Genomic DNA, 21,770 nt, shown 5'->3' on the forward strand with positions numbered 1-21,770 from the left:
TTACAGTACAATACAAGTGTCAAAGATGAATACATGATGCTGATTTCCTCATACTTCATATATTTAATACAAGCATGCTTCAGGTGTCCAGTGAGGCAATGTGCTTGCCTTCGCCTGTCAAAGGACACCAGGCAAGGTACGGAGTAGTATGTACTTTAAACCTTATAGCAAAGTTATCAAGGGTTTTGTACAAAGTTTGTTGGTTCATTTGCCCTTGGACATAAATTCCCTGTCCTGCTCCCCAAACGTAATTTTTTACCTCTAGCTCAGACCCTGACTCCATCAGCTGACGTGCTTCATTGTGCCTCAATTCACAGCCCACACTGAGGCCAGAAGATTCATATATATTTCTGCCTTTCTCTTGGATAGGCTTTTTTGAGATGTCCCCTTCAGTATGACAATTTTTGCCAAATTTCTCCCCTCACCTAGTCTACCACTCAAAAAAGTATTTGAAATCATCTTTCCTAGTTTGTGATGCCTAAATGAATCTAAACAAGTGAAAAGAAGAAAGATGACATCTTGAAGAAAAAGAAGACAACATCTACTTTTTCTTTCATTACTAACGCATCTGCACACCCAATCCAAAGCTACCTCTCAGCCCCTTTTGCCATTCTTCCTTAAATGACCAACACCACTCACCACTTAAGGCCAGTCCCAAGGCATTTTATTTGATGTTATAACTTCATCCACTTTATCAGAAGTTGGAAAAAGCAAAAGTAACAGTGATTTCCCTTTCGCAGTTTGGACTTCCATCCCATAAGAGAGCAGTGTCTCCACATTCCCCCTCCATCCACATACCCCTCATTTCTGCAAACACTGTAGGAACTCTTTACGTGACCTCAGAGCATTAGGTGCTTGTAAAAAATAAGAGCTAGAAGGAAAGGACAATGTCCTTTGTTAGATACAGGCCATTCATTAACTGAATTGTACCTCTTTTATAATATCAGAAGACATTTTATTTAATCCTGAGAGTAATGAAGTGGTAAACCTAACAGTAGCTGAGGACCAGCACATTCTGAAATACATATTAATCCTTATTTATGTCTTACAACAGTGTACCGTATGTCACATTCAAGCTTGCTTATTTAACACATCAAGCAACCACAGTTGTGTGTGTCTTACGTATTATGAAATGAGATTAGATTTCTCAAGCAGTATTTTCATTCTGTCTGACATTCCTTAATGTTCTCCCAGCTCTTCTGAAATTTGTTCTGTTCAACAGCCTTCAAGAGATGCAACATCTAACAGCAATGGTAATTTGAGGGAGACAGAAGATCATGTTAAAAAAACATGCAAGTGAGAGAGTTTTGATCACTCTCCTCATTTGAAGACTATGCTTCCCAAAATCACAATAATCTCTTTCCTGAAGTACATTGCAAAAATACAGCTTAACTGCTCAGTCCTTACTGTGTACCGAGGGAGAGTGCAAGAAGCACCCAAGAGTTGCATACACAGTACAGATGTATGTGAAGCACTGTGTGGGCACATCCTTGACTCCACGCATCTGGTCCTTTATTAAGATTTTAGAGAGAAGTCATTCTTGAGGTTTATTGGTAATGAACTCTGAGGATTAAAAGCACTATATGAACATTAATTAGCTAATCCTAATGGCAGCTCTTAAAGTTAGGTATTAGTCCCATCTGAGATAAAACTGACAGAGAGACTAAATGATTTACCCAAGGTCACTAAGCAAGTTTGTAGCAGAATTGGCAAAGAAAATCCAGGAATGCTGTCTTTTAGTCCTGCAATTAGATCATTACTTTAATCCTCTTTGGATAATTCAATCATTAGTTCTCATAAATTGCTAGCAATGATTAGCTCATAAAGAACTTGCCTTACTGATAGTTTTGCAAGACCCACCCAAAAAGATGTACCTCAAATATACTTATACACAGGAATGGTAACAAAGGTCTTCCACAACACAGAGAATATGTATCTTCCTTTTTCTCCAACACACAGAGAGCAGAATGCCAGTTTCCCAGACAAGCAAGGGGCTTGGGTCAGAGGCAGTGACATTTGCTTGCTACCTGAAGTGAAAGCACTGGTCTACACAGTATTTCCTCCTGCTTGCTTTTTATTCCCATGCCTCTTTCAGAAACATCCCACCTTTCTCAAAACATTTGGGACAACTGTGATCTCACAACTGCTAAACAAAAATATTTACAACGTTTGACTACAAATTGCTATCTCAGTACCACAGGACATCCAAACTTCCTCTAGGTAATTAAATCAAGTAATTAAATCAACTGCTTCCTCAGGAACTAGCAGTCCTTTTCTGTCAGGTGACGCATGCATTTGACAGGAAAGCAAGGAGCAAGCATGAGTGGAAGTGAGTTACTAGCCCTGGACTAGCACAAGCTCATTCATCCCTCATCCGCTTTCTACAATTTAGCAGGCATCCTTTGCCAAGAGGAACTCGCAGGGGGACAGGGATTTCTCTGTGCATGCAGAGCATACAGAGCAAGCCTGGCACTTCGGGAAACACTGGATCACTGCTGGGAATGCAAATGCCACCTGCCCAGTTATGCAGCCCTGAAAAGTCCGGAGCGAGTGGCCATCCCGAACTGAAAAGGTGGGACCTGCTGACAGAGTACCAGTCACACCAGAAAGCTTCCTGGCTGGAAAGGTGGGCAGAAGCAAGGGCTCAGAGTGGGCTGCCCAGGAGGCGCTCTGTCTGCAGTGGATGCTGGCTGTACTACATATCCCCTAGATCCACCCCACCGTGCCTCTCACCCTCTTTCCACTTCTGCAAAAACAGAAAGTTCCTGCAAAGTCACAAAGTGCGACTGGATGAAGTGGGTCCTCCTTTACACTCCCGTAATCCAGCAAGATTCTTTTGCTGGTGGTGAGTGAGTTTCTTAACAGGGAGACGTCACTAATGTTCCACATATGTCTGCAACAAGTGGCTCTCATTAAACTATTACAAAAAAGAAAGGCTTAATGGAAAATAATTCCCTAGTCTCTTTTTTTTTTAATACATGTTGGAAAATGTCCATTTGACTAGTTTTCAAAGAAAGGTGTTTGAGGCTGTGCTCAGCCACCACTCCAACCTCCTGATTCAGAAGTGACTGAGGTGAAAAAGACAAGAAGAGAAGACAGAGAGGCATTTCCATATTTCCCGTTACCTACTCAGGACTTGCATTTATTTTCTTAAATTCAACTCTGAAAACAAAACCAGAAAAGAAAATAATCCTCAAGTCTCACTAAACTATGCTGCAACTTAGCATGGTAATTTGGCCACAATATCATTCCTTTTGCCAACAAACTTGTCTGTTGCCTCTCTTGCAAATCTCAAGTGAGAAAATAAAAACTGATGATGCACTAGCACTTAAAGCAGTAACTTGAGCTGTATTTCTGCAAGGCTGTGACTGCTAAATATGCTGCATTATTTTCTCTTTATTCCTCTCTTTCTTTGTGTTTTCTGTACTTTTATTCTCCAATTATGCCTTTTCTTCCTGTTTTCCCAACCTGCTTTCCCAAGCCTATCCTGTTTTTGGCTGTGCTATACTTGCAGCAACAAAATTTCAAAGATTTTAAGAGTCACTGTAAACGTACCAGCCAACCACAACACTTGTTGTCAATTACCCAGTTTTTCCTCTGTTTGGGATGACAGTTGGGCTCCGGCACTGAAATTACTTTTTGAACATAAGCAAGAGTAAAACCTGTCCTTCCCTCCACCTAGCTATGTCTTTGGCCTCAAGAAAACCCCACAGCATTCAGCAGGAGCAAACAGGGAAGCAAAGAAGCACTGACAGATCTAACCCTCAAGGGCACACTCCACCCTGTGCCTAGCCAGTGTTGTCTCTGTGTGCAGTGCCATATCTCAACCTCTGCTGTGAGGAAGGGGAACAAATCCCCTCCTCATCAGAAATGCTGCTGCACCTGGTCATTTGAGAAATTCCGGCTTAAAGAATTTGCAAGCAAGGGTGAGGCAAAGCCCATACCATCACTCAAGCCCAATATACACATTATCAAACAACCATTTGAAATGAAATGCAGTTGTAAGCAGCCATATGCTCCACTGGTGTACTGGACGGTTTCATAATAATTGCCTCTGGCACAACATTACTGGTACCTTCTGGTTTACTTTAGTGGCAGCCACAGTCATATTGCGCAGATCCTGAGTATTACAGTCACTGGAGTTCATGCAACAGCTTGTAGGAATGCCGTGTTTGAAGAAGTAAGGGCTGGTGCTCCAGTTGGTGTAACTCTGAATGCCGCAGCAGCTCAGCTATGAGGAATAAGAGGCAGATTTAAAACAAACAAACACAGAATCATCACTGCTCACTTAATAAGCTCATAATTGAAATAAAGACAGGTTGTCTTCAGTTTTGAAAAGTAGATACCACCCCCTACGCCATTTATCACAAAAGCATCAGGAATGGCATTTACAGAAGATGGGAGCAGATGACCTACTAAAAAAAAGGTATTTTATAAGCAGAACTATTATTTGTAAGACTTGACAAAGGTCCAGCTATAAACCCATTTTTTTTCAGTTGAAGGTCTGTTAGTTTTCTTTCTCATTTGTTTATTTCCTTTGTTTATTTAGCTACTGATTAAAGATGACCCTGGGAATTCAAGACAGAGCCTCACAATGCAGTCAAAAAAAAGGCCTTAAAAACCCCAAAGCATTACATAGAATTACATGTAACACATACAGGGTCAAACTAGTACAAATTGCTAAGGTGAAGCAAGTCTTTCTAACTCACCAAAATAATTTCTAGGAGAATTTACTGAGCTGTGAATAGAAGGAGACCGTAGGTTCATAGAATGTGTCTATGAAATCAGCTGAAAAAACCCTAAGTTGGGAAGAATGTTCTGCTCTGGATGCTAAGCTAGAAGACAGTCACTCAAAGATATACAGTATGTGCTGAATTTTCTGTCATGAAAAGGGCTTATAAATGCAGTTCCTATACAAACAGAGCTACAAATGCAATGAACATTTTGCTACGACAGAAACACTGAACAATTACTCAAAACTATTTAGTTTAGCCAACTCCAAGGAATCAGAATTTCAAAATACAGGTTAACGTTAGGCAAACAGACAATTTGATGGCAGAATATACTCAGTTTAGAGCACCACAGTCATCTGCTAACCCAGAGAAGCCAGGTGAGAGGTACAGTTTCAAACATGCTAAGGGGTCCAACATAACATTTGTAATTTCTAAAGAAGATCCAGAAGTCATCAATACAATCACATTAAAATTTCAGCCATTCAGCAAGTTACAGTCATATGAAAAGCAAATTGGCTCATAGAATGTATGGCGAGCTGAAGGGATAGCTTCTCGCTATGGTTTCCAATAGGAATTTAAATGTGAATTTTATTGCTCTGTGCTGCAGCTGGTGGACTTGGTCCCTTGTGGTTGGCATCTCCAACTAGTTTGGCTGTGCTGTGGCATTTGCTCATGCCCTGTGCCCTGCTGGAAGGCAAGGCAACCTCCCATTGCTCTGCTACCGCACGCTATGGGTCAGAAAGGCTCTTCCACTGAACACCTATTCCACCCCTCCAGCACGGCCAGAGAACAGCTTTCATTGCCAATCTCAGCAGCACATTTGTTCACCCCTTTTTCCTCTGGAGAAAATAAACTCTGTTCCTCCCCTTAACTTACTAATCCCCTTTGCCAGCATCTCACTGTACTAGTGAAGAGAACTGTGGCAGTTTATCCATGCTACAGGATGCTAGATTATAAATCTTGTCTCATCCAGATCAAATTTACAACATTTCGTAATACTATTACAGATCCCCTAAAGAACAAGGTGTGTTCTTAAGAAATAAAACTGGACCCTAAACCTAATTCAAGATCTGGGACCAACAACAAGCAAGTGGGACAGTCCCTGTCTCTACTAGATAGCTTGTTCATCAAAACTTAGGCATCTTGGACAAGCATATCAGTTGAAATTTTTTTTCTTTAGATCTGCTTTTCCAGCTTCTAATTTTGCTTGCAATATACAGCTTGCAGATTGATCTAATCTAGACGTATGCTTTGTCTCTCTTTATTATTAATTTTAATATCCAATTTTAGACTTACACTTTCCTGTACGTTATCCACTGCATGGCTCCGCTCATCGTTCTTGTTGTAATTCTGGATTGCTTCAGTATATGTCCTAAGGAAAGTATCCTTGATCTATGAGGGCAAGGAAAAAAATACAGCCCACATGAGCAATGAAAAGCATAACATTCGAGGCATTTTTTGCAGGAAGCAAATACAATACCTAACAAGGCACTCAAACTACCCCTTCACACTCATTTTTAAGTGTGCTTTCAGAGCTGGCAGAACTCTCTCTTAACTGTCAGGAGTAATTCATGCCATTTTTCAACTGGGGTCTACTGGACATAGAAAGAAAACTACCCCAGCAAACTGCTACATTTTAAAAAAACAGAAAATGACTTAACCTTTAAGAAAGATATCCTTTGATGCTTTTTTCCCCAAACACTTTGTTCCAGCACTAAGCTGAAGGAGATTGTGTGCTTCTCTCAGCCCATGGATGCCCAGTGGGAGCCAAAGCTTGTGCAAGTGCCTTAGTGGCAGAAGTCAGTGGCATCAAATGAAGACATGAATTCCCTGACCAGGCAGCAGCCCTTGTCCCCAGCACCAAAGGTGTTTGGGTAAGGGACAAGAGGTCTTTCAGCTGAAGAAGTTCAGGCACATCACCAGGGAAGGCACAAGGGTGGTAAAGGGGCTGGGTAGCAGATAATTTGGGCAGCCCACATGGCTGTGACCTTCACAAGAGACTTCCTCTCCTACAGAGGGGTAGCAGCCTGGCACTGAGGCTGCCACAGGTTAGGCCAGATGAAATGGCAATCCTCAGCAGATAGACAGGAATTTCAGGATCAAATTAAAACTATTCACCACTTGCAAGGGAAGACACCTGAAAAGCCTATAGCAAGGGAAACCTCATGTCAAAAGAAGAGACTAGAAATCAAGGAAGGTCTCTGGGGTTGTCCTGGTTCAGCATTAATGGCATGCAGGTCCGTGGACTTAAAGCTGGAGACAGACCTGATTACAGTGGCTAAAGCAGAAGTGCTACTACAAATCTAGACCATCACATTTTCGAAAGCTTCTTCCTGTCCCAAGTTCCTACCTCACTATTTCTAATCTTTCCTTTTTCTCAGGATAGAAACAAAATCCCATCCCATGCACTCCCTCCCCCCGAAATAAAAAGATTTACAAAACATCGTCTGGCCTGATGCAGAAATGCTCTCTGCTTAACATAAACAAGCACTTGCCTGGCTGAAGAAGCTGTGTTTAAGAAAAGTGTTTAATCTATTTGGCAGCCCTCAGCATATGTAAAAGAGTAAAGAAGATCTTACATGATGGACACAAAAAACCTCATAGCTCCAGAGAAAATTATCAGGCAGCTGAGGCCAAGAGCTTTGGCTAAATCCCTTCATCTGGAATTGCATCAGTTTTTAAGAACTGCACATGTTATTGTTGCACATCAGCCACATCCCTGGAGATGCGTATGGAGCCACCGAGCTCAGTGACCTACACATTCTCCACGCTCCAGAGAACTTCCCAGCAGCGCCTGCCCAGGGAGGCACTGACATATGCAAACTCAGCACATTTCCACCTACCTCGTGACGAAACACAAACCCTGAAATGCCAGCCACTAGCTCAGCCAGGAACACCAGGGACAAAAACATGGCATACTGGAAAAGAAGGAGGCAAGCGAAGTCAGGACATGACAGCCTTTTGTCTCAGCACAGATACTGTTCAGTTATCACATAAAATACAACTTTCTGCTCTAGACACCCCTCAAAGATGTTAAGAAACCAAAGGTCTTTTGGAGGCCATACACAGGTTACTACCTGAATATATTATATGTGTTTATACAACTCAGAGACGATATGTATTGTCTAATTATCGGCTTTTCTGACTTTTCTGTTCCCACATTTCTTAGTGTTCTCTTAGGAATTAAAACACACTCACATGCCAGAGACGGACCAAAGTCATTCAGGTTTTGATCTTGCAACAAGGAATACAAACAGACCCTCCATGTTCCCATAGCACTCTGCTATAGTAAATAGGCTTCTCCAGGTGTTTTGGTTCACCTTTATCTATCTTACTGCTAGACTGGGATTTGCTGCCTGATTCCTGAAGTTTCTCCAATGAACGAACTGAACCACTGACTTCACTGGCAATATTCTCATGATAATACTAGACAGATGCTTCAAATACTTTGCTGACCCAAGGCCCATGTTTGGCTTTAGGAGCAGCATTTGGATCTGGAGCTAAATAAACCTTGAAAACAGTGCTTTCAGTGTAGAGACTCAGAAACTATTAAAAATACATCTAAGCAGAAATATGGAAGGTAAAGAAAAAAATGCAAAGTGGGATAGTAAAATTTGAAGTTGGGTATTAATCTTCTGGAGGGAAAATTACTTTTTTCTCCACATGCTAAATAACAATTAATTAAAAAAGGAAACATCTTAAATTAAATTCAGTCCTAGCAGGACTTTGCAGAAAGAGGGAAATTTATTTTTAATGGAAGGTTGTTGGGGAAGGGAAGACAACAGTGAAGGCAGAACCAGAAGAGTAATTCTCTCCAATTAATGCAGGTGTCAAATCACTGCCTGTATTCTGTTCAGAAGAGAAAGAAAATTTTGAAGTATTTTTTACGTGTACAATGAAAATAAAACCATGTGCTTGAAACAGCACATGCCACTGTTAGTGGCATGCCTAAGTTACATGACTTATGGAGCAGCTAGCAGAGCCTGATTTCCTATGGATTTATATCATCATTCACCTTTATCCCTTTCCCATCTGGACTGCAGTAACTCCAACAAGCCTCTACACGTGCCCTGACAGCACATCACCAGCAAAAGACAGCAGTGGTGCACCTATGACAGCATTAGGTACGTGCTGACTGGCTACCAGCATATACCTGCTGACTGCTTTGCAGCTGCTACCTCTCCCCTACTGTGCCATCAACTGAAGAAATTTAACTCTCTTTAAGATGTCCTTTTTTAAAATCCAGTTCAAACTGGAGAAGAATCATCCCATCTCCTTAGAAAACCAGCCCCAAAATACTGTAGCAGCAGATGCATTGTACTGTCAAGCCCCTTTCCACCGTCTCAGTACTTCACAAGTGCTATTTCCACCCTTCAAATCATTACACATGGAGGATTTTGCTCCTGAATATTCCTAGAAACACAGTTTATCATATAGGTTCGTTTAACCTATAGTTATTTTGCATTTTAAGGTAGACTGGAAAACAGAACAGAGAAACTTATAGAGAAGTTAAACTGGACTGAGAGACAGCTGCTGTACCTCTGCTTAGTGTACCTTGAGTCCATGCTGCTTTTGAGATGAGGACAAACACACCATACAAAGCTTTGTTTTCTGGGGTTGACTTGTTTCATTCCAGTGAATGTTAGGAGAAAAAGAAAGGCTGGTGTGCTTTTAGAAGGTGCCAACTATTTTCTCCATATATTTCACATCAGAGTATTACAATGACCCCTTTAAAATATACTTCAAATGAATTTCACATTTACGATGCTTTGGACATTTTTAAGATTGTAAATATACCTGTCTGGCTCACAGAAAAACCAGAATGATTGTAGAATTACTCACAGAGTAATTCATCAGCAGCATTTCACCCTGCTCCCAACAACATATGGGCCTGTACGCTGTGCGGTAGCAAAATTCATTCATACTCAATCAACAGCTGGTTTTGGCAAAGATTTTTTCCCCCTTCTTTGTCCAAAAGACGCATGTGTTGAACATTAAGATCAATAAAATCTGGCTTATGTGCCTAAACCCCCACATTAACATCTGGTAAAGCTTGGCAGGGGGTGAGGGGAATCCCAATACATCAGCAAAACCTCTTCCCCTCTTGCTTAAGGCACTTTGGCATGCTTACCAGTTTCAGCATCCATGGGCTCCCACGACAAGTGGCAAAGCAGCCGAAAAGCCCAAAGACAATGATTGTGGTACCCGTTCCGATGAGCACATAGGGAGCATTGGTCGAATTCTCAGCAATGAGAGAGATGTATGTGCCAAGGGTAAGTTTGCCCCAGACGCCGACTGCGAGAAGGATAACGCCTGTGATCTGCAAAGCAAGAGGAGAAAGCTGTCAGGATCTACCAGGGAAGGCATCCAAATTCAGTACACAGTGACCCTGAAGAGATTCATTGGTGCTGTTGTGTGGGCAGAAGGAAGCCTCAAGACTTTTACTAACTCCAGAGGGATGGATAGAGAAAATTAATTTCCAGCATCTGGAGATGTTATGTTAAGACTGCCGCTGGAGGACAAACATCTAGAACTAATCACTGTACAGCTGACAAGTGGCAAGGGAGTACGCAGTGTACCACCTGCAGGAACAGGCTCTCTGCTCCTACAGCACACTGAGAGAGGTGGCCAACTCCATCACTCTCAACAAAAGCCAACAATAACTGCTGCCACCTCACACCTCCTGAGTTTTGCCACAAAAACTGCCTGAACCTCAAAACTCTGCTGCTTGACATCCCGTCCTTCTCAGTGCCAAAGTTTCAGGAACACAAGCATTCCTTGCAGTGCGTTATTCTGGCAAGTGAGCCTTCCCCAGGCTATACAGCAAGTGACCCCCCTGGCTGTGCAGAAGACTTCCCCCCTGACATGGAGTGGGAGGACACCAGTAGGTCCTGGGAGCACCCAGCCTCTTGCTGGAGGTGCACAAACAGAGGCTGCCATGCTGCAGGGCAGCTGGGGCAGCAAACTCCCAGCACCGGCAGGGATGGCGGGGCAGCCCATGGTATGCTACACACCAACACTGAGCAGTGGCCACAACAGGGATGATGATGCCTGCACCATCTGCTGATCATCACTTGATGCTGACATGCCTGCTTCAAGACTGCACACACATAACTCATTCCCACAGTACAAGCAAAGACGGGACACAAAGGGCCAATCCTAAGTGCCAGCTCTGCAAACACTTCCCGAATTCCCCAAAACCTTCTTACTGGCTCCTCCAGACTACTGCAAAAGGGCAAGAGCAAGAAGAAATGTCCTGACAGTATTATTTTGCTCGCTTTCCAAGTTTTCTCCTGCAAATATCTTTATACTGCTGTGAAATGTTGAAATTCAACACCACTATACCTGGGTTGCTCTGCAGTTGTTTGTGGAGGGGATTCTTACTCAGTTATATTGCACCTAAAAACTCCCAACTGAGCTACACTGTAAGATCTTTCAGCTACTTTTCATATAGGTTGTTGTGAATTAATTCAGGGAAAGCCTTCTCAAAGTAAAAAAGGAAAGCTGCTTTTTGGCTTTTTTACCTAGGCTGGTTCTAAAAGGACTATGCAGGGTGCATCCCCGTCACTGCCTTCCCACCGCACCTTTCCGCTATCCTGCAGCTCAGCAGCAGCAGGTAAAAGAGCCTGTCCTCTGCTCGACCTGTGTCTGCGGCAGTAGCAGCAAGTGCTGCTCTGCTACAGCACTTCTCCCTCTCTGGAGAGGGAACTGCATTCAGCAGAGCTGCTGAATAATCAGAGTCACCTAAGGAAAATACCAGGAGGAGGGAGGATACCAAACAGATGCTCTGAAGAAAGATACAGGGGTAGGAATGCAGGAAAAAAGAAGAAACCAAAGGAACAGAGAATAAAGAACGAAACAGAGGTGAGGGGACCAGGCAGGCAAAAGCAAATTAACATGTCCTCAGAGAGAGAAGAACCTTTCTATACCAGAGAGAAAATAATCCCACCTGGCAATTTTGGCACTTCCCACCTCATCCCCTACCCTTACCCATACCCGCCAGAGCTGTAGGGAAGGCATGCAATCATGGAATCATAGAATTGTTTCGGTTGGAAAAGACCTTTAAGAGCATTGAGTCCAACTGTTAACCCAAGACTGCCAAGTCCACCACCAAACTATGTCCCTAAATACCACATCTACATGTCTTTTAAATACCTCTAAGGCTGGTGACTCAACCACTTCCCTGGGCAGCCTGTTCCATTGCTTGACAACCCTTTCAGCAAAGAAATTTTTCCTAATATCCAATCTAAATGTCCCTGGGTGCAACTTGAGGCTGTTTCCTCTTGTCCTATCCCTTGTTATGTGGGACAAGAGACTGACCCCCATCTCGCTACAACCTCCTTTCAGGCAGTTGTAGATAGCAAGAAGGTCTCCCCTGAGCCTCCTTTTCTCCAGGCTAAACAACCCCAGTTCCCTCAGCTGCTCCTCATAAGACTTGTGCTCTAAACCTTCACCAGGTTCGTTGCCCTTCTCTGGACACGCTCCAACACCTCCATGTCCCTCTTGCAGTGAGGGACCCAAAACTGAAGAGCATTCAAGGTGCGGCCTCACCAGTGCTCAGCACAGGGGGATGATCCCTTCCCTTGTCCTGCTGGACACACTATTTCTGGTACAAACCAGGATGCTATTGGCTTTCTTGGCCACCTGGGCACACTGCTGGCTCATGTTCAGCTGGCTGTTGACCAACACCCCCAGGTCTTTTTGCACTGGGCAGCTTTCCAGCCACTCTTCCCCAAACTGTAGCGCTGTGTGGGGTTGGTGTGACCCAAGTGCAGGGCCCAGCACTAAGCCTTGTTGAACCTCATACAACTGGCCTCGGCCCATCCACACAGCCTGTCCAGATCCCTCTGCAGAGCCTTCCTGCCTTCAGGCAGATCAACGCTCCCCCCGCAATTTGGTGTCACCTGTAAACTCACTGAGGGTGCACTTGATCCCCTCATCCAGATATTAAACAGAACTGGTCCCAATACTGAGCTCTGAGAACACCACTGATCATCTGTCACCAACTGGATGTAACTCCATTTACCACCACTCTGGGACTGACCATCCAGCCAGTTGCTAACTCAGCAAACAGTACACTCATTCAAGCCACAGGCAGCCAGTTTCTCCAGGAGAATGCTATAAGAAAGGGTTTCAAAGGTTTTACTGAAGTCCAGGTAGGCAACATCCACAGCCTTTCCCTTGTTCACTAAGCAGGTCACCTTGTCATAGGTCAGGTTAGTCAAGCAGGACTTTCATAAACCCCTGCTGGCTGGGCCTGATCACCTGGTTGTCCTGCATGTGCTGCATGATGGCACTCAGGATGACCTGCTCCATAACCTTCCCCAGCACCGAGGTCAGGCTGACAGGGCTGTAGTTCCCTGGATCCTCCTTCCGTCCCTCTTTGTAGACTGGTGTCACACTGGCTAGCTTCCAGTAACTGGGTCACCCCTGGTTAGCCAGGACTGCTGATAAATGATTGAACGTGGCTTGGCAAGCACTCCTGCCAGCTTCCTCAGTACCCTTGGGTGGGTCCCATCCGTCCCCATAGACCCGTGTGTGTCTTAGGTGGTGCAGCAGATCGCTGACCATTTCCCCTTGGATTGTGGGGGATTTGTTCTGCTCCCTGTCCCCGTCTTCCAGCTCAGGGGGGCTGGGTACCCTGAGAACAGCTGGTCTTACTATTAAGGACTGAGGCAAAGGAGGCATTAAGTACCTCAGCCTTTCCCTCAGCCTTTGTCACTATGTTTTTCCCTGCATCTGATAAAAGATGGAGATTCTCCCTAGCCCTCCTTCTGTCACTGATGTATTTGTAGAAACATTTTTTATTGCCTTTTATGGCAGTAGACAGGTTAAGTTCTAGTTGGGCTTTGGCCCTTCTGATTTTCTCTCTGCATAACCTCATGACAACTTTGTAGTCCTCCTGAGTTTCCTGCCCCTTCTTCAGAAGGTCATAAACTCTCCTTTTTTCCCTGAATTCCAGCCAAAGTGCTCTGTTCAGCCAGGACAGTCTTCTATCCCACCAGCTCATCTTTTGCACATGGGGATTGCCTGCTTCTCCGCCTTGAGCATTTCCTTCTTGCAGAATGTCCAGCCTTCCTGGACTCCTTTGCCCTTCAGGACTACCTCCCAAAGGACTCTGCCAACCAGGCTCCTCAACAGGCCAAAGTCTGCTCTCTGGAAGTCCAAGGTAGTGGTTCTGCTGACACCCCTCCCTACTTCTCCAAGAATCAAAAACTCTTGTAATTTTGTGATTGCTGTGCCCAAAACAGCCTCCAACTGTCACATCACCCACAAGTCCTTCCCTGTCCATAGACGACTGGTCCAGCAGGCACCTTCCCTAGCTGGCTCACTCCCCAGCTGCGTCATGAAGTTATCTTCCACACACTCCAGGAACCTCCTGGGCTCTTTCCTCTCTGCTGTATTGTATTTCCAGCAGACATCTAGATGGTAAGTTGAAGTCCCCTGCAAGAACAAGGGCTAGCGATTGTGAGGCTTCTCCCAGCTGCTCATAGAATATTTCATCTGCCTGTTCATCCTGGTTGGGTGGTCTGTAACAGACTCCCACCATGACATCTGCCTTGTTGGCTTTCCCCCTGATTCTTATGCATAAACACTCAAGCCTATGGTCACTATCATTAAGGTCTAGATAACTAAAACACTCCGTTAACATACAGGGGTACTCCACCACCTCTCCTTCCTTGCCTATCCCTTCTGAAGAGTTTATAGACATCCACTGAACACTCCAGTTAAGTAAGTCATCCCACCATGTTTCCATGATGGCAATTATGTCATAGTTTTTCTGTTGCACAGTGGCTTCTGGCTCCTCCTGTTTGTTGCCCATGCTGCGTGCACTGGTATAGATACACTTCAGCTGGGCTATTGATCCTGACACCTTTTTTGTGGGAGAAGCCCTAACTCCTGTGTGACTGTTCTCAATCACTTCTGTGGTTTCTGACACACACATCAATAACTCTTGTGTCTTTGCTGCTGCATGGATCTCTGTCCCCTACCTCCACTGAGATGGCAGACTGAAGGACCTCACTAGCACACTGTCCCTCAAACACTGGTGTGCTGCCTGCAGGCTTATCTCTAGTGACTCTAGTTTTATCCCCTCACCCCTTCAAATCTAGTATAAAGCTCTTTCAATGAGCCTCGCTAACTCCTGTGCAAAGAGCCTTTTACTTCTTTGGGACAGGTGTACCCCATCTGTTGCCAGCAGGCCTGGTGTTGCATAAACCGAACCATGACCAGACCCCCCCAAATTCTGCGCGGTGACACCAGCCTCAGAGACAGATATTGATGTGCTGGCTCTTCCTGTTTCTCCACTCATCATTCTGTGCAATCTGGAGGGATTCAGGAGAACACTACTTGTGCTCCTGATACCTTAACTAGTTGTCCCAAGGCCCTGAAGTCTCTCCTGATTGCTCTTGGACTGCTTGTTGCAACTTCAGTGCTGCCTGCCTGAAAAATGGATAATGGATAGTAATTTGAGGGCTGCATAAAAGTAGGAATCTTTGTCTTCACATCTTTAACCCAGGCCCCAGGGAGGCAACAGAATTCCCTGAGAAGTGGGTCCAGTCTGTGTATTGGGCCTTCTGTTCCCTTCAGATGGGAGTCTCCTATGACAGTGACCCATCTTTTTTTCTTTATGGAAGCAGTTTTGATGCAGGGGCATAGGCTAACTTAACCTCAGTGACAGCTCCATGCCAGATGAACCATCGTCCTCTCTATTGTTCTGTTCTACTTGCAGACCCTCATACCTATTATGCACGGGCATCTGGGAAGATGGGAGAGTCACAGAGGAGACAGCCTGCTGTGCCCGGCTGGACCTTGTCACCATTGCCCCTCATCCCTTCAGTCACGGTGTTCAGCCAGGCAGAGAGAGCACGGGGAATCCTCTCTCTCACGTGTCCTGCCTGCCTGTCGGGCCTGTCCCGGGGAAGGTGGGGTGCGATCCCACTGGTCCCTCTCTCTCTTGCACTCCCTGATGCTCCTCAGCCTGCTCGCCTCCTCCCAGTGCTCTGTCACCAAGCAGGGGAGTCCCTCTCCCTGGGTGCACCTCCCACAGGACCGCTCACTGCTGCTGGCCGGTACTGGTGTCAGAGCAGGGCACAGCCAGCAGCCCGGCACCTGGGGGGCTGCCTGTTCCCACTGGAGCTCTGTCTGGGTAGCTGTGCCAGTCGTGATGTGTGCAGAGCTCAGAGCGGCCATGGCTTTCTACTGGGGGGAAACTATTGCTCCCTGGTCAAGTTGGCAGGGCTTCAGTGCCTGCCCTGGATGCTCTTCTGCCCAAACTGCCATGCCATGCCATGTTTGTGTGCCTTGGTTGCTGGCACTCCCCAGGGGCTTCTTCTATATATAGGTGTGTGGGGCTTGGTCGACGTTGCTCCTGTCTCTCCCCAGGTCCCGCCAGGTGCTGTGGCATGAGCTGCGAGCTCCCAGGAGCTCTCTCTGCTCCCCCTGAGGTTCCTCCAGTTTGGGAAAACCCACTGTACACCACGCTGGAGTGCTCCACTGCAGATTGTGCTGGCACCAGAGCCACCTCAGTGACTCCACCGACAACATGGCCCCACCTGGCTCCTACTCAGAGCACACCAGCAAGCAACACTGCCAGGGAAACCCATCACATCCCACTGTCTCCCTAAACCTCTCCTGCTCCCCCCCTACCAGCCACAGCAGGCATCAGCATTTCTGTCACACCTTTGGGACAGGGTTAGCAGAAGAGACTCCTGCTCTCCTGCCCATGGTGGTGGTAGGAATAAATCCAGCTCCTCACTATCTTTCAGTGCAACTGCACAAAAAGTGCTGATTCCTTGCTCTTGTGCCCCACCAACTAACAGCTGAACATAAAAAAAAATCATCAAGTAGCTTACCTACCCTACAGGCACCAAACACCTCCACTGAGTCTGGTCCCATCCACATACAACACTATCTTCACGTCTCTCCCTCTTCTCCCTAAGAAAAGCTTTTTCAGAGGTGCAGATTAATCAGCAAATTCCAAAAGTGAGCTCTGGGGGACTCGGAAATCCGCAAAACAACTTTTGGTTTCTCGCCTCCAGTTTGACAAAGGGCTGGTTTCTGTGCCTGAGCTGCTGAAAGTTTTACCGCTGTCCCCGGGGAGACATAAAAGCAGCCTTCGCTGCCAAAAAGAACAAGCAGTTTCACATTTGAAAGAGAACTCAAGCCTTGTAATAAAAAGCATTTTTAGTTGGCTGTTTGAAACAATTACTAAACCTTTACCATCCATTTTAGGAGTTTGCTTTCCCCCTGTCTCAGGGGGGGCTATCCAATTTATGGTACATGCAGACTTTGGAAAAAAAAGAGCAAAGTCTCTCAGTGGTTTATACCCCTTCTGCTTCTTAATAGAGCTCTGATTTACATGGATTTAAGGAAATCCCTCAGTTTGTGGGGAGGTCTAAACCCTCAGCAAGTTTGGTACTGTGCAGAAGGGATGGGATGTTTCCACAAAGACACGCTGCAGATGCACCTTGGGTTGCAGCAGCACCTGCTAGAATTTCACTCATGAAGAGGAAAAACCAGAAGGCTTCCCTGCAAACCTTTTCATGACCTTTATTCAAAAGAGCACAGGCAGTAGTATGACTAACATCCTCCTCCACCCAAAGGCATACCTTGTTTCCTTATTTTCAAGATAGACTTTTAATCCCTATCTCTCTGCTCCATCACACAATCAAAAGGACAATCAATGTACTGGCCTCTGGTTTGGTTTGGTTTTTAGGTTTGTTCTCTTTAAAAGCAGGAGGGACAATGGCAGATGGAAAACCAGGATAGCACTGGCCTGAAAACAAGACAGCAGGAATACACACCGCTCCTGCCACTCACCATCACTACACGCATCTTCTCCTATTCTACCTCTTGCCTCAACAGGCTGTGGAAAACAGCCCTGTATGGTTGTACCTGATTAATTAAACAATTCCTTCATTTGACCCAAAACCACCAGGCCAGCCTAATTCTGTGTCCAGTGTGACCTGTGGGTCAGGCCCAATAGGTGCAAGAGCTTGGTGATGTGGGACCATTTGCATCTGAAAAGTCTAAAAGGAAGCTCAGAGCACCTCCTGCAATGCACAGACCCTCCCCAGTCTTCCCCGCTCCCTTCCCACTGCAATGTTTCCATTCAGACCACGATCATATAATTCACTGGCAAAATGGAAAATGATTAGGAAACCATCAAGATAAACAGTGGCAGATAGATATATGGATATGATCAATACACCTTCTCCTGGAGACGTACAAATTATTTCAGACACCCTGGTAGTCAGAGGAAGAACAATCACAAGCCTTTCAAGTTTTACAGCCCCCCCCCCCGCCCCCCCCGAGCCAAGATTCATCATCCAGAGCAGTTTTATTTATAAACACTTGGAACAGCCAGCAAGGAGCAAGACAGCAGCAGTCCTACTCCACCAGTGGACTTCTACAGCAAAACCTGGCCTTCGTGTGGCCCCTCCAAGAAATAAGATTTGTCCTGGAAATGGTATGATGACTACAGCCTGTGCTTAAGGGTGGCACAACACCACTCCAGATCCTAAGAAGACAAAAGACATGAACTAGCAGCTGCAGAGCCTACAGTTCTCCAAATGAGACGTCCGGAGTGGTAAAGAAAAACAAGCATTAGCACAGGGCAGGGAGGGGAGGGGAGAAGTTTGCTTCTAAAAAGCGACCACGGGAGAGATCCTGCCCAAATGTAAGGAGCTGTGGGAGAACCATCAGTAGCTGCTCTCTGGAGGGCTGGGACCCCGTTCCCCAGGGGGCAGAAGGATCAGAGTGGTCTCCCTGAGCCTTGACCCTGTCTTATGCAACACCAGCTGTGATGAATGCGATGTGATGAAGGCAACCCTGGCTTTTACCGCCTCGCTCAAGCACCTCTGGCTTTGTGGGTTGTTGGTTTTTCTTATGGTTTCAAACTCAGAGTCTGAATATGCACAGAAGCAGCAGATCGGAGGAAGGATGCACAGGGAAGGGCGGCCTAGATAGCTCAGCCATTTGCAGTATTTACCAGCCATCATGTACCAAACCATCCCCTTGCCCAGTGGCTAACGACAGGACTGCCTCCATGGCACAGTGCAAGGCAGGAGCCCTGGCACAGGCAGGAGGCCTGGAAGCACCCTGTGGGCACACTGCTGACCTTGGGACAGGGTTAATGAAGTCCACCGAGGAATATCCAGGGCTGGGCTGGCAGCGCCTGGGGTTGCAGCTGTGTTGGGGAGCTCTGCTCACTTGCCGCCATTCCTGGGACCACTGACACGGGGACACTGCCCTCCCAAAGCAGATCTCTGACCACCCCTTCATCACAGCGCTGGGTTCCACATATGGTGAGGGGCCTGAGGCTGAGCAACCGACGCTGCACACGGACAGAGCCAGGCAGGTGAAACACACCCTCCATGCTTACGGATGTGAAACTCACAGTGTGGATGGAAAAACAGAAGCTGTGATTATTACACGATAAAGTTATCCAGCTTTTTGTGCCATCCTGTTGTCTGGTGTGGTTAAGGGAAAGCGAGAGAGAAAAGAACCCCAAAATACCAGGTTTCAAGACCTGTCACAAACACACCCAATGCTTTGATTTGGAAAAGAGCTCTGAAGTTTTCCCTGGACTTTATACAAACCTTGGTTTAAGCACTAATAGCCCACACCTGGATAAAACAGTCAAAGCATGCATCCATTCCCAGACAGCACCATCAGAGATTGGTGCCAGCAGCCAGGGCAGGCCTGGTGTGTCCATGCTTAGGGCCAGTTCCTACTGTCCCCAGGAACTTGGACATGTTTTGTGTCCCCGAATGGGTTTGCAAGCAGTTTGTGCTGGGTTTTGTCGGTTCTTTTGAATGCTTGCAAACTATCCCACCTCTCACACTATTTTGATGGATGCTCTCTTTCTGCACACATTTCCAGGTCAAAGTGCTTCGTTTCTCCTCCTGCCCTATGGCACTCTCCTTCCAGCCTTGTGTGCAGCTGCTGTCAGGAGAGACCTGGGACTCGGAGGCCACCCCGCAAGGAAACATCCCAGCCACGAAATTTTCGTGCTCTGCCTGAGGCACTCCCCATCCCTGACACCCCCCCACAGAACCTCCTGCTAGCAGCCACCACCAAATCTGTTCTTATTTTGCTTTGGTGGCTGCCCCACTACCAGCGCTGCTGTAATGCTGCTGCAGCACAAAGGCAACCCTTGTTGACATGGGGACCAGCAGGCTGAGACCCCTGGGGCAGCTTCTGTCCCCTGGCTGCACAGCACACCACCAGACTGGGCAGTGCAGCTGTCATCTCCTGCTTGCCCCCGGGTGGCAGAAGTTGCTGTCAGTCTCAGAAAAGCAAAGGTTTGCAAGTTACTGATACCTGCTCCAGGCTTACAGGCTGAGATGCGTCAAACTGAGGGAAGCTGAGAAAATTAAGACACCCTTTGATATACTGTTACTGCACCGACCTTTTAAGACCAACAGCCCTGAATCACTTTTTTTTGGGGACCAGAAAAGGGACACCCACCCACCCACCTTGCAACTTCGGTTTCTTTTCTGTGCTCTTTCTCCAGCCTCCAACTTTATTAGAAAGCTATTTCATCCAGGATTTCACCAAAGGTAGATCATGTCTTCCTTAAAAAAAGTCACTGTGGTGGAAGCCCCTGGGCTCACATTTCCTCAGCCAGAAAATCTGAGATGTAGCATTCAATAAAACATTATTAGGCCTGCCCTTCATTTAGGTCAAACATCTTAAAGGTTAAAGAAACCCCAACGTAGGAGATATCCAAGTAGGACAAGGATTGTAAAGACTACACACAACTAGAAATTGCATTGTTTCCTGCTAGCAGGTCTCACATTTCATTGCATCTGAACTTGGGCTTGGCAAACACACCCCAGAAACCCTCGGCCGTTGAGATGGCAGGAAATGAAGCACCTGGCATCCAGCCAGCATCAATTCACCACAGCCATGCATCTATTCTCACATCTGAATGAACTGGGGATTGTCAGTAGGACAGCAAGACTGTGTGTGGACCACCAAAGCATCTCTTCTTGCCTTGTCCTGCCTCTGCTCAAGCACGGTATCACAGACATACCTTACCAGTCACTAATTTCTGTCAAAGGGAGGCTTTCTGGCTCTTTTGCCCTCCTTCATTGTTGATACATACAGATGTTTCCAATGTTATCTGCAGTATTGCCCCCAGTTCTGGAGCTGATTCGATGTGATGAAAATTCAACATGCTACAGGCAGGCAGAAATACAACTGAACTTAATGTTAGGTCTAACTTCACTTGTCCAATAAACCATCTGCTTTTAAGAGACACACATACAAAGCTATGGCTAACAGCATTAATACAAAGGTATGTGCTGCAGCTTTATAGGAAGCAGGGAAAGTAATACTCTGATAACACTGGCCATTGCTGAAATCAGAACTAATGCTAAACACATGCAGTTTCTCAATAAAGGGCAACAAAAAAATCTCTAAGATTGACTTCTTTCAATAGTGCCAGGACAAAGATTAAACTACCAACCCCCTCCTTCTGGGTAACAGTGATGATATATGTAAATAAGAGAAGAGGATTCAGAGAATAACTTTTCAAAGTGAACTACCTTCAATTCTGTAAGAATTAGGCAGGAAAACACTATGTACTCCTCCAAACTGAATGCACGCTACATCCTAATGGAGTTTGTTGTCTTCATACCCCCAATCTCACAAAGCATTGGTAGCATGGTATAAAGGGAGCTGCTGCCTTAAATTGAGATAGGAGATATGAAAGCTGCTACATCGCACATCCACAGAGACTCAAGAGGCCCAAATGCAGAGGAATTAATTTATACGCAGGGCTTCCATATGGAACATTTACAGTTTATCAATTACAGAGGTGAAGATAAATGTGCAGCAGTAATTGCTAGTTTATTTGTCTACATAATTCATGTCCTCCTGTTCATTACAGATGTCAGCTATTTTGATTCCTAAGCTCTGGCAAAATAAAACTTGGAACCCAATCCTGAGGGATACGGAGCACACAGCAATCCCTACTGCTTTCAAAAGCAGTGGGAAGAGCTCTCAGCACTTCCCTGGACCAGTTCT

General features: G+C 45.8%; 1 protein-coding gene across 1 annotated transcript in view; it reads right to left on the bottom strand.

Annotated features, from left to right (window-relative positions):
• TSPAN7 (tetraspanin 7) overlaps positions 1-21,770 on the bottom strand; it is a 103,549-nt gene that overhangs the window by 9,377 nt on the left and 72,402 nt on the right. Inside the window, exons 2-5 of the mRNA XM_056329517.1 lie at positions 9,865-10,053; positions 7,577-7,651; positions 6,030-6,125; positions 4,076-4,231 (exon numbers count right to left, since the gene is read on the bottom strand). Of these exons, the coding sequence (XP_056185492.1) occupies positions 4,076-4,231; positions 6,030-6,125; positions 7,577-7,651; positions 9,865-10,053 (516 nt within the window). The remainder of the gene's footprint in view (positions 1-4,075; positions 4,232-6,029; positions 6,126-7,576; positions 7,652-9,864; positions 10,054-21,770) is intronic.

Source organism: Falco biarmicus, chromosome 2 (genome assembly GCF_023638135.1).
Source record: "Falco biarmicus isolate bFalBia1 chromosome 2, bFalBia1.pri, whole genome shotgun sequence".
Lineage (NCBI taxonomy): Eukaryota > Metazoa > Chordata > Aves > Falconiformes > Falconidae > Falco > Falco biarmicus.